Below are 12,302 nucleotides of genomic sequence, written 5' to 3'. Positions count from 1 at the left end.
ATGGGATCAAGTGGACGCTTGCAACAGCTGCCGCTCTGTGCGCCAAGCGATTTCGCCCTCCTCTCGGTATCGCCAAAGGCTAGAACCCCCTCCGTGCCTCAGTTTCCCCACCTGCTCACTGTCAGCGCTCACTGGGAAGCTTTGGGCGCAGGGGCTGTGTAATGTGGCCAGACCTAGCAAGACCAGCTGCCGGTCTCTCCATCCCCAAGCGCGCCCATCTCCATCTGTCCAGGCCTCCCACGCACGCCTGGGCCACCTGGAGCCTGTTGGCGGGTCCTACACCTCATCGGACTGGGAGTTAACCCCCTGCTGAGAGGAACCGAGCAGCTCCTCCCTCCACGGCAAGGGGCCCGGGCGCCAATGCAGATCCTACCCAGGTTTTCGCCTTTCCCCCCAACCACAAAGGCAAGGCCAGAATTCCCGCTTCTGTGGTTGAAGAGGAAACCTGTGATTTGGACTTAGCCCCTCAGCCGGGGGGCCTAGGCAGGGACGTGGCATAAAACTGAGCTCAGATGGCACCTGGACGTTTACTTAATCCCTTGTGCTAGCTGTAAAACGCCTCATAAAGGCAGCATCGCGCCCCGACTGCCCTGCCTCTGTTTACCCGGCTGTTCTCCCTTTACTGCCCCACCCCACAGCAATTCAGCCCGAGTGCAAATAACCCCCCAGCTCCTTGGATCTGCCCAGACCGGCCCCTCCCCGCATGGCCCTGCCTCACGGGGAGGGGGTGCACTGAACCCTGGGAGGGGACAGCCATACAAGGGCCATGCAGCAGGGCTGCAGAACCGGGAAGCCCGCCGCCCTTTGGCACCATGTGCTGCTGAGAATGGGGCAGTAAAAGGCCCTTACCACACCCAGCTCCTCTCCCCGCCCTGCCAAACAAGGGTATTGTCACTGCCTGCGTTTCCCGCATCCCAGCGCCGCGCATAAATCTCCCAGCGCGGAGCGGGCGGCATCAGAGACACCCGCCCGCCCGCCATGCACGCCCCACTCGCCCTCGGCCTGCTCGCTGCGCTCCTGGCTGCGGCTGCCGCTCAGGGGACACCAGGTACCTCTCCGGCTCCCAGGGGGCTGCGGGGCCCACCTGGGGCACCCACTCCAGGACCGGCGGTGCCGCGGGAGTGTGTCGGGGAGGGTGGGTCACTGGAGAGAAGGACGTGGGGCGAGCGGAGGACGGGCAGGTGGGAATGGGGCGGATAGACGGACGGATGGACACACAGGTGGGAATGGGGCGGATGGACGGATGGACACACAGGTGGGAATGGGGTGGATGGACGGACGGACGGATGGGCAGGTGGGAATGGGGCAGATAGATGGACAAATGGACACACAGGTGGGAATGGGGTGGATGGACGGACAGACGGACATACAGGTGGGAATGGGGCAGATGGACGGACAGACGGACATACAGGTGGGAATGGGGCGGATGGACGGATGGACGGACATACAAGTGGGAATGGGGCGGATGGACGGACATACAGGTGGGAATGAGGCGGATGGACGGACAGACGGACATACAGGTGGGAATGGGGCGGATGGATGGACAGACGGACACACAGGTGGGAATGGGGCGGATGGACGGACAGACGGACATACAGGTGGGAATGGGGCAGATGGACGGATGGACGGACATACAAGTGGGAATGGGGCAGATGGACGGACATACAGGTGGGAATGGGGCGGATGGATGGACAGACGGACACACAGGTGGGAATGGGGCGGATGGACGGACAGAAAGACAGATGAGAGCAAAGGGGGTGAAGTATCAGATGGAATTTGGGCTGGTGGGCGTGTCGAGGTGAGTGGACGGACGGACGGACGGACAGATTGACTGAGGGCTGGTGGGCCTGTCGGGGGAGTCGATGGATGTGGGCCAGGAGCCCCCAGCTGGCAATGCCCCCTCCCCCGGCCCTGGGCCTGCGGGGGCGAGGCGGAAGGGGGGAGGGGGAGAGATAATGATTGTTTTGGCCTCTCCCTCAGCCTCCTGTCACCAGTGCAAGAGCCGTGGTGGAGGTGGATGCTCCGGTGTGTCCCAGCCCTGCGTCTCTGTCAAAGGTGCCTGCCTCAGCGTCTGGGAAGCAAACACGCTGGTGAAAGGTGGGTGGGGTCAGCGCCCTCTCTCCCTTCCCGCCCTGTGCGGAATACAGTCTGTTCTCCGCGCGGACGTGCACCACCGGTAGAGACACGCGGCCGGCTGTGGGTGCTCTGCTACTCAGCCTGTATCTCTCCTGGGTGGCCGCTGCTCACGCTGGCAGGGGACACCAGAGTTGGTGACTTTCCACCATCCCTCTGCTTAGCTGGCTGCAGGCACACACCTGGGCTCCCGTCCCCAGCCTGCCAGCCGCCCTGCAGGACCCTCGCCTAGGCTCAGGGCTTCAAAGGTATTTGATCCACGAGGGTTAGGATCCTGCCTCGGTTTCCCCACTTGCCCGATGGGGTGGGCGACAGCCCTGCCCCCCACCTGTGGCAATATGTGAGAGATAAGGAGGGGTTCAGAGGCCCCGGTGCTGGGCACCAGACGGGTTCAGTTCACGGCTGCAGGAAGTCCAGGGGCGAGCCCTGCAAATCCCCAGATAATTGCTGTATCTCTGCGGTCCACGGGCGTGGCTGTGGGTAGAGACGTTGTATCCGCGCGGGGCTGTAGTTACGGGAGGGCCCCGCGGCGTCTGACGGGGAGTCACACAGAGACGACTGTAGACGCTGCGTTACCCTGGGAGAGGCTGTGAACATCACCCGTCCGGCTAGCCCCAGTGTCCGGCCGCCAGGCAGACCCGGCCCGGTTTCCAAGCCGCCTTCCTCTGACTTTGCCTCTCTGCAGCCTTTGATCCTCGCGCAGGAAAAGGTTTCCCTGGCAGCGCGGCTGGGACGCCCCTCCCCGGCCCAAGCCGTCTGCCTTCCGCTTGGTCAAACAGCGATTCCGACCACTAGGCCGACCTGCCTCATGGGCCAGGCTGGAGAAATGCCCCGTACAGGGGGCAGATCACCAGGAGAGGCCCAAACGGCCTGGGCCTCCAGGCATCGCGGCCCGGGGGAGCTGTTTCCATTGGTCATTCATTTCGGTGACTGTTTTGCTTGTAACCAGAACGTACGGAAAACACGGGCACCTTCTACTCCTGCATCCCCTCCGGAGTCAGCGCCAGGAACATCTCGCTCTTCTTCGGGACTGGGCTCTACCTGCACGTTCAGTCCCAGGTCTGCACGGCCGACGGCTGCAACAGCGACATCCAGCCAACGTGTGCGTGTCTGTCCCTCCTCCCTCCCCGCGTCCTCCCTGGGCCGCCCTCACCCCCGGCCTCACGCTGGGGGGCAGCTGGGGAGGGTGGAGTCCCCCCTCGGGCCCTGGTCTCGACGGGGGGGGGCCTCGCGGCTGTTGCTGCGCTAGGAGAAATCGGTGTCAATGCAGACCAGGATGGTCCTTAGTGCCTCCTGCCGGCTCTAACAATCCCCCCCCCTTCCCCCCTGGGCCTTGCAGGGCCGGTCATTAACACTGTCTACACCGGCGGCCGGTGCCCGGCCTGCTTTGCCCCCGGGCGGGACAGCTGCTCCAGCGCCGAGACCCTGCAGTGCGAGGGCCGTGCCAGCCAGTGCATCTCCATCAGCGGGAGGATCTCGGAGGGTGAGTCTGCCCTGAGCCCTCCCACCTGCCAAAGGAGGAACCGGGACCCCCATTCCCAGTGTGAGCCAGGTCCTGCAGCTCCGGGAGGTGCCCGTGTGAGCCGGCTCTGCCCTCGGCCCAGCTCCGTGCGGGGCTCAGCCCCAGACTCCGGCTGAGGCCAGGGCCACCTGTCCTACCTTGGAGCCGTGAAAGCAACTTGGGGCCATGCCCCCCTTCCCCAAAGCCAGCTTCCCCGTCCCTCAGGGCTCGGCTCTCGCTCATGTTTAAGCCCAAACCTGCCCCATCCACCCACAGAGCTGCCTGCCCCCGGCCTGAATCTGTCGGCTTCTCCGAGGGGAGGTCGCACCCCTGCCGGCAGGAGGGACATGGCTACAGCTCGTTGCCGGCTCAGCCAGCCGGCCCCTGCTCCACCGCAGTCCCTGGGACGTGCACAGCCCAGCCCTGCCACCTCCCGGCTTCCCGCTGGCCCCCATGAGCCAGCCGCAGCAATCCCATGCGGTGGAAGGAGAAGGGATGTCCAGCACATCACACGGAGCCAGCTGCTGTCGAGGGGCTGAGGCACATCTTTGGTTGCTCACAACGGGTTAACTCTGGAACCTACTGATCACTGTGTTAGTTATTCAGTGCTAAAGAGTCATGGTGGGGGGTGTTTCTGGGCTGCAGGTGGGGGAGGGGGGTTGCACTGGATCAGCACATCTGGGTCTGATCCGCTTGTCTTTCTCCGCACAGATGACGTCATCATCCCCTTTGCGGCCAAAGGCTGCGCTACCCCGCATGCCTGCAAACTCGAGAAGGGAGTGACTCTGGATTCAGGGGTGTTCTCCTATGAAATAGCTCAGGTTGAGTGTTACACACCCAGCGGCGCCGAGCCAACCCGGGGCCCCTTGGTCCTGGCCAGTCTGGCTGGGCTCCTGGCCGTGAAAGTCCTCTCCTGACCCCCCTCTGTGCTCCTCACTCTGGCTGGGAGCGCGCCTGGCCCTGCCCCCCCGGGGGAGATGCTCCTGTCCCCGGCTGTGCCCACTGCAGCCGCAAGGGCCATGGAGAGGCGCGTCCCACCGGGCCCCACACTGCTGTGATGAAGTCGGGGCTGTCTCTTCTCCCCGGGGCAGCCGGACCCCCTCCTCCCCCCCCCCCCCCCGAGCAGGGATTTACAGGAGGAAAAGCAGCAATGAATTGAGTCAAGGACCGGAGCGAGGCCGGGGAATCTAGAGACTCTACGGAGGAAATAAATCAACTCGGCTCGTAAACACCGTGTCTGTGTCCCCGTGCGAGCCCCCGCGCAGCGCGCACCAGCCACACGCTGCCAGTTCGTACCGACTGCGGGAGCTGGGCTGGAGCCTGCCGTACCGCCAGCCATCGCCCGGCTGCGCTGAGGTTCCCACGCCCCAGAGGCATGCCGAGCCCGGCCGGAGAGCCACTGATCTGCGCTGACACCGGGCGAACTGGCCCTCATACCCCCAGGCATCACCCCATCAGCCGGCGTCACCCTGGGGGCGGGGAAGCCTCCCACGTCTGGGCCCGCAGGACGTCACGGGCCATGTCCCCGAGCTGCCAGGGACATGGATGGCTCAGGAAGGGGGGAGCCTCAGCCCCAGATCTGCTAATAAGGGCTGAGACCCAAGAGGGGGGGCTGAGGGGTCTCCCCAGAGGGCCCGGGGGTCGCAGGGTCTCCAGTGAGGCTCGCTATCAGAGCTCTGTCTGTCCCGGCCCTTGGGGACGGCCGGGAGCAGCCGGTCCCCCCAGGGCAGGTGTGGGGGCAGAGAAAAGGGACCCATATGCCGATCCCCAGTGCCGGGAAGGGACACAGGCTGGGGGGGGGTGGGTGATAATTCTCCCCTGACCCTCGTGTTTTGGGCCTTGGATTTGGCCAGCGCCGGGTGGGTCAGGCAGCATCGGGACCACCCCTCGAGGGATCCACCTTCCGCCCGGGACGTCAGGCTCCTGGCTCAGTGATCCGGGGGAGAACACCCCAGAGAGGCGCCTCCTCGCGCCCACGGACGTGCCCCGACCCCCCGCCATGCCCCAGGGGAGGCTCACGCAAGGGAGCCCTGCAGCAAAGCCACAGGGAGCCGAGGGCCAGCCAGGTACTGGGGTACCACCCTGCCCCCCTCGAGCTGCTGGGCACAGTGCTGTGCCAGGGAGCAGCAGCCACCCCTGCGGGCCATGCCCCCCCCCGCCACCCTGCCGGGTCTCTGGGAGGGGGCAGCCCCAGCCGGCACAGAGCCGAGCTGCCGGCGGGCGCAGCAGCGGGCGAGGGAGCCGGGGGCAGGGCTGGGCACGTGGCCCCCTCCCTGGGGGGGCTGCAGGCGGGTCCCTGGGCCCAGCCGCCAGTGGCGTTGCCGTGGCGACAGGGGTGAACCAGGGTTCCAGCCTCGCCGTTCTGAGGAGCATGCCCCCCCCAGCCGGGACTGGGACCCAGGAGTCCCCCCTCCCCCACACTCCTCCAAGGGGCCCTTTATTTCTGGTCCAGCCAGCCCCTGCTCTGAGCCCGGCCCCAGAACTGGGGAAGGAACCCAAGAACCCCGAGCTCTGAGCACTAGGCCCCACTGCCCTCCCAGCACCCAGGCATCGCAGCCCCACCCCCTCCCCAGGCCAGGCGCAGGGGGCAGAGGCCGGCGGGGCTCCCGGGGGGCGCAGGGCTGGTGGGGGGGGCTGGGAGTCACCCAGACGGGCAGGTGGGAACAGGCTGTGGGACGGGAGCAGTGGGTGGGGATGCCCCTGGGGGTTCACTTTGCAGCACGAGGGCTGGGAAAGACCCGTGTCCGGGCCCTGCGGGATGTCACGGGACAGGCCGGCTGCCCCCCTGGGTGGGGCCTGGCCAACCTGCCCCTGCCCCTGCCCCTGCCCCTGCCCCACAGCCGCCATCGCGCCGGGCACAGCAGCAGCCGCCTGGCACCACGTGGGCTCCCCTGCCCTGGGCCTGCTGCCCGCTCTCCTGGCCACGGGTGAGTCCCAGGCCGACCCGGCGGGGAGCAGGGAACGGGGTCTGGGTCCGCACGGCCCATGCCAGGGGCTGGCCAGGGGGCTGTGTGTCACGCGGGGGGATGGGCCGGAATCTGAGTCCGTCCCTCCATCTCCCTCCTGGGGCTGCCCCACAGCGAGCAGGGAAGGGCTGGAAATTGGGGGGGGGGGGGGGATTGTCTGGAGCAAGGACTGTCCCCATGCTCCTTGTGACCCTCCTGGGCTCTGGCTGTAGAGGGGCAGTGGGGTGGGGGGGGCAGAGCAGAGACTCACAAGGGGGCAATGGGGGCCAGGCCGACAGGCCCGGGGGGGGGGGGGTTCCTGGGCTGGGTTAAAAGCTTCATAACCCCCCCCCCCCCACGTGACACTGGCTGAGTCCCACGCGCTGGAGACCAGGGCTGCTGTTCCCTCTGGAGGGGGGCCCGGGGCAAGGGGGCTCAGAGGGGGCCTGAGAGGAGCTGAGACCCGAAGGGGGGTTCCCGGTCCTGACTCTGCACCAGCGCTGGGGTCTAGGGAGCGACCGGAGGCAGGAACCCGGGTCACGTGGCTGCCTGCCCCTCGATCCATCAAAGCTGCTGTCTGCCTCAGTTTCCCTGTTCTTCAGTGGGGCAGAGGAAAGTTTGGACCTTCCTGAGTGATGAGATCGCGGCCCATCCCCCCGCGTGACCCACAGCCCCCTGGCCAGCCCCTGACATGGGCGGGGGGGCGCTCGACGTCACTCTGAGAGGCGGAGGCCTCAGACCGCACGTGGGGGGGCGGGGGCTCCCCCCACCGCCAGGAGCAAGCCCCGTCCCCGAGCTGCCTGCAGGGGGGCCAGGCGGGTTCCCAGCCCCGCTGCAGACAGAAGGCGCCGGCAGCCCAGGGGCGGCTCCGCGGTCCGGACACCCGCAGGCCTGGCCCCGGGCGGGAGGGGGACGGGGCCGAATCACGGCCGGGGGGGGGGGGGGTCTCTCGCATCTTCCTCCTCACGAGGCGGCCCGGCTGGGAGCAGCTCCCACGGCGCCTCCTCCTGGCTCCCGCCGGTATCGCAAGCAAGCTGGGGGGGGGGGGGTGCACTGAGCAGGGCAGGGCGGGGGGCCGCAGGGTGCGCTGGGCGGGGGCCAGGGGGTGCACAAGGCAGAACCGGGGGGTGCAGTGAGCGGGGGGAGGGCGCTGGGGGGTGTACTGAGCAGGGCAGGGTGGGGGGCTGCACTGAGAGGGGCAGGGCAGGGGGTGCAGTGAGCAGGATGGGTCAGGGGGCTGGGGGTGTACTGAGCAGAGCGGGTGGGGGTGCACGGGGCAGGGCTAGGGTGCAGTGAGCGGGAGGTGGGGGGGTGCACTGAGTAGGGTAGGGGATGAAGTGAGCGGGGGGGGGAGGCAGGGGGTGTACTGGGCGGGGCAGGAGACCGGAGGTGTATGAGGCAGGGCCAGGGGTGCACTGAGTAGGGTAGGGGGTGCAGTGCACGGGGCAGCGCCGGGGGGTGCACTGAGCGGGGCTTTTCCCACCCTCCAGGCTGCGAGCTGCTCTGCCGGGTGTGCCGGTCCCCGGCAAATGGTGCTCCGGCCCCCTGCACCCCTGGGAAGGGGTCTGCGTCATTCCGACGGTGCATTTCAGCCAGGGTGAGTTAAACCGGATTCCTGCCGAGCGGTGCTGCCGTCCTTCCAGAGGCAGGGACAGAAGCCAGCGGGCCTGGCTCCCGGCCCCCTGCTCTAACCACTAGGCCCCACGCCTCTGGCACTGCAGCTGCTCAGCCTGGCACTCTCAGGTGTAGCTGGGGCCGGGGTGGGCCCATGGCAGCGGGTGCCTGGGGATTGGAGCCGGTGGGAGGGAGGGTTCTGTGGGGGGGGAGCTCAGACGTGATTCTCGGTTTCTCTCCCCCAGGGGCAAACGGCAAAGTCCTGCCTGGAGCCTGAGAACTGCCCGCCCACCCCCTTAACTCTGACCCTCGGCACCACCCCACCCTGCAGGGGAGCAGCGCCTGCTGCCGGGCCGTCCCAGGTGTGTGCTCTCCCCACGCCTGCATGGAGACTCCCCGCCCCTTGCAGGGGTCTCTGGGGGAAGGCAGGAGACAAAAGGCGGGTCACAGGCGGGGGGAAGTGCCCCAGGAGCCTGATCCTGCCCCCCCCGTCACAGGGTGGGGAGCTGGCTGAGCGAGGGTGCTGCTGGCGGGCGGGTGGGAAGCCCCGTGCGGGTCGGGGGGGCCCGGCTCATGTCTCTCTCCCCCGGCCGGGCGAGCTCACCCAGAGGAAGGAGGCCGCCGGCTGGAAGAGGGTGGGGTGCAGCGGTACGCCCAGGGCGTGGTGGATGTGCTGAGCCGGGCCGAGTGCTACCCCGCTCCCCAGGCTGGCGGGGAGCTCTGAGTGCCCTGCCCGGGCCCTGCTGGTGGGGGGGCCATGCCCCCTGGGCCACCGGCTGCTGCTTCTCTTGGGCGTGCGGTTTGCTGTCTGCAAGGGCTGAGTAAAGCACGTGCGGGGGACACGGCCTCTGTTCTGTGCACAAGTGATGCTGGCGGGGGGGCGAGGGACCCAGGCGTCCTGAGTCCCCCACCCCATAACCCACCTGACCCCCCTCCCTTCAGAAAGCCGGGGACAGAGCCCAGGTGTGCAGGCTCCCAGTCCTCACTGCTCCAACCACTAGACCCCACTCCTCTTCCAGGGGCAGGCAGGGAACCCAGGCGGATTGTTCCCCAGCACGATGAGCGTCCCACCGACACCCCCTTCCTGCTCTCTGGGACCCCCCGCCTGTCCTGCTGGGCCAGCCCCTCTGCTCTCCCCCAGGCCCGGCACTGGGTCCCCCCCCAGTGCAGACACTGAACCAGCTCAGCGCTGGGAGGGCTCAGTCCTAAGGACTCAACTCAGTAACCCCCCTCCAAGCACGAACTACCCCCCTTTGGGTGAGTGTTTGCACCCGGGTTCTGGTGCCTTTGCTGCAGGGACTCCCCTGCCCTCCCCTGGGGCATTGGGCCAGTCCGTGGGCAGGAGGAGGAGCCTCTCTGGGGCGTTCTCCTCTCCCCGGATCACTGAGCCAGGAGCCGGATGTCGGTGAGGGAAGGTGGATCCCTCGAGGGGGGTGCCGATGCTGCGCGACCCACCCGGCGCTGGCTGAATCCAAGGCCCAGAAACATGAGGCTCAGGGGGAGAATTGTACCCCCCCCCCCGGCCAGCTGGTCCCCCTCCTGGGGGAAGGGGGCTGGGACTGACCCAGGGCAGACTCAGCACCATGGCTCCTCCGGCCGCAGTCCTGGCAATTAGCTTGTTTCGCTCGCTGGGCGCCCTCTGGCTGGGGTCCTCTGGCAGGGCCCACTCCAACCTCTAAGCCCCCTTCCCCGGGGGGGCGTTGGGGTTTTTCCTGCTTGCCCTCCAGGCATCTCCCCTCCCCAGGGCACCCAGCTCCCCTGTCCCCACCTGGCCTCGGTGACCCACGGCCAGTCTCCATCTCGCCCCTGCCTCTGGGGCAAACTGCAGCCTGAAATGGCCACTCAGCACTGGAGGGATGGATCTGCTGCCCCTGCCCACCCTGGCTGCCTCTCTGCAGCCCTAGTAACCTGGGAGCCTCCCCTGCCCTGGCAGCCAGGTCCCTCCTGCTCTCTGTGCAGAGCAGCCCTCAGTTTCCCTCCGCCCCGGAGCCCTTCTCTCTACAGCCCCCGGCTGGGCCCCCCTTAGCCAGAGCTGCCTCCGCTGGGGCTTCGCGCTCAGCCCTCACTCAGGGCTGGGTTGTGCCCTTAAAGGGCCAGCGCAGGGTAAACGCCCTGTCCCAGGGACCCCCCCAGGCACCTGCCCCCATTGCACAGCCGTGAGCCGGTCTCTCTGGGATTTCCCTTCACACCTGGACCACCTGTCTGTGAACTCACCCGCCGGCCTCCCCACGCTGTGCAGGCCCTCTGGCTTCCAGTCCTTCAGCCACAGCCTCAGGTTGGGGGGGGCAGGTTTCCTACAGCTACTCTGGGACCATCAGCTTAACCAGGTCCCCTGCGGTCTGGGCCCCAGCCCCAGTGTTGCATCAGGCAGGAGGCCAGGTCTCCCCAGGGCCCTTCTGCGCATCCTGGAACCTCTTCCTGTGCGCCTCTGGACTCAGCCCGAACTGGTGCAGCAGGGCCCGTCTGACCCATTCGCAGTGCCCCGGTGTCAGGATCAGAAGGGGTGCTCACCGGCACCTGGCAACTAGGTACCTAGCAAAGGTGTTGGCGGGGAGGGGGTCCAGCAGCCAGCCAATAACAACGCAGGTAGGTATTGCAAGATGGGACGGGGGGGTTCTCTCTCTTGTTTGAGCCGTTTCTCCCAGGGACGGGAGACGCTTCGCTCTCCAAGAACAGACTTCTTGAAATGAGCAAGTAGGGAAAAGTGTAGCTAGTCTGTCAGGGTGCATCGTTCTCCTTGTGCGGGGGTTGGAAATCGTGTCTGAGCTGGCTGGTTGTTTTTCTCTTTGGTAACCAAGCCTCACAGCCCAGAGACTTTCCCTGAGTCTGTGTCAATTGTGGCTATTTGCCACCCAGCCAATGTACTGCGCTTGCAACAGTAGTTTTGTTTTGATAAGAGTTTTCCTTGTACAGGCAGTCCCTGGGTTACGTACAAGATAGAGACTGTAGGTTTGTTCTTAAGTTGAATCTGTATGTAAGTCGGAACTGGCGTCCAGATTCAGCCGCTGCTGAAACTGAGCTGAAACTGACCACCAGTTCTGACTTACATACAGAATCAACTTAAGAACCCCAGGCGTCCCCAAGTCAGCTGCTGCTGAAACTGATCAGCAGCTGATTCCAGGAAGCCCGGGGCAGAGCAACTCTGCCTCGGGCTTCCTGTAGTCAGCGCTGGTCAGTTTCAGCAGCAGCTGACTTGGGGACGCCTGGGGCAGAGCAGCTGGGGTGCTGCTGGGTTGGTCCAGTAGTGCCCAGAGCGGCGCTGCAGGATCAATCAGCAGTGCCCCAGCTGCTCTGCCCCAGGGTCCAAAACAAAAGCCTGGTCTGCTGGGGGGGGGAGCACACTAGCTGCGCCCCCCCCCCCCAGCAGACCAGGGACACGGGGAGCAGAGCCGCAGCGGCAGCGGGGTGCCGCGCTTCTGAGGCTTTGCTCTGGCAGTTTCAGAGGCGCGGGACCCCGCCGTGGCTGCAGCTTCAGTCCCAGTGCCTGTGGTCTGCTGGGGACCGTCCAGTAGCGCCGAGGAGCCCAGCAGACCACAGGCACCCGGACTGAAGCTGCAGCAGCGGCGGGTTCCCGCGCTTCTGAGGCTTTGCTCTGGCAAAGCCTCAGAAGCGCGGGAACCCGCCCGGTGCCCCTGGTCTGCTGGAGACGGTCTGCAGCAGACCAGGGGCACCGGAGCAGCTTCCGAACGGGGCTTTCTCGCCCCGAAGCTCGCAGGCAGCAATCCGCCACCTCGACCTCCGGGACGAGAAAGCCCCGTTCGTAAGTGCGGATCCGCGTAAGTCGGGGACTGCCTGTACTGTGATTCCCTGGTGTTGGTCGGTTGTGGGGTGCTTAGGATGCAGTGCCTCGGGACAAGGGCAGAGTCCAGTGTTATCTATGGATTCCCTCTGGCTGGTTCCCCAGCTGTCAGGAAAAGGGAGGTTGGGGCAGGAGGGAAGAGCTTTGCCTTGGGGAGGGGTTTCCCAGTGATCTCTGCCCTGGAAAAGGGTTTTTTTTTATATTTCCTTGGAATCTCTTGGGTGGTGGCAGCGCGGAACCAGACTGGGCTGGCTGGCGCTCAGGGGGACTGAGACTGAATGTTTGTCTCTGGGAATCGCAGAGGCAGCTT

The 12,302-nt window shown here is 66.4% G+C and overlaps 1 protein-coding gene across 1 annotated transcript; it reads left to right on the top strand.

Annotated features, from left to right (window-relative positions):
- Positions 1 to 1,657: 1,657 nt before the first annotated feature.
- LOC142819594 (uncharacterized) lies at positions 1,658 to 4,870 on the top strand. The gene is made up of 4 exons (XM_075907708.1): positions 1,658 to 2,097; positions 3,083 to 3,235; positions 3,473 to 3,616; positions 4,346 to 4,870. Exons 1-4 carry the CDS (start codon positions 1,863 to 1,865, stop codon positions 4,549 to 4,551), a joined length of 738 nt encoding a protein of 245 aa, XP_075763823.1. The 5' UTR covers positions 1,658 to 1,862; the 3' UTR covers positions 4,552 to 4,870.
- Positions 4,871 to 12,302: the final 7,432 nt, after the last annotated feature.

The sequence above is a fragment of the Pelodiscus sinensis genome, chromosome 24 (assembly GCF_049634645.1).
Source record: "Pelodiscus sinensis isolate JC-2024 chromosome 24, ASM4963464v1, whole genome shotgun sequence".
NCBI classification, from domain to species: domain Eukaryota; kingdom Metazoa; phylum Chordata; order Testudines; family Trionychidae; genus Pelodiscus; species Pelodiscus sinensis.
Note: the sequence above shows the minus strand (reverse complement) of the source record. Positions and strands in the feature narration are given on the sequence as shown.

What these genes read in the sequence shown, in the direction of transcription:
- LOC142819594 (XM_075907708.1), top strand. Translation starts at nt 1,863, where the DNA reads ATGGATGTGGGCCAGGAGCCCCCAGCTGGCAATGCCCCCTCCCCCGGC. An exon ending in CAGCGACATCCAGCCAACGT is followed by an intron (nt 3,236 to 3,472) that starts GTGCGTGTCTGT and finishes TGGGCCTTGCAG; the next exon opens with GGCCGGTCATTAACACTGTC. An exon ending in CAGCGGGAGGATCTCGGAGG is followed by an intron (nt 3,617 to 4,345) that starts GTGAGTCTGCCC and finishes TTCTCCGCACAG; the next exon opens with ATGACGTCATCATCCCCTTT.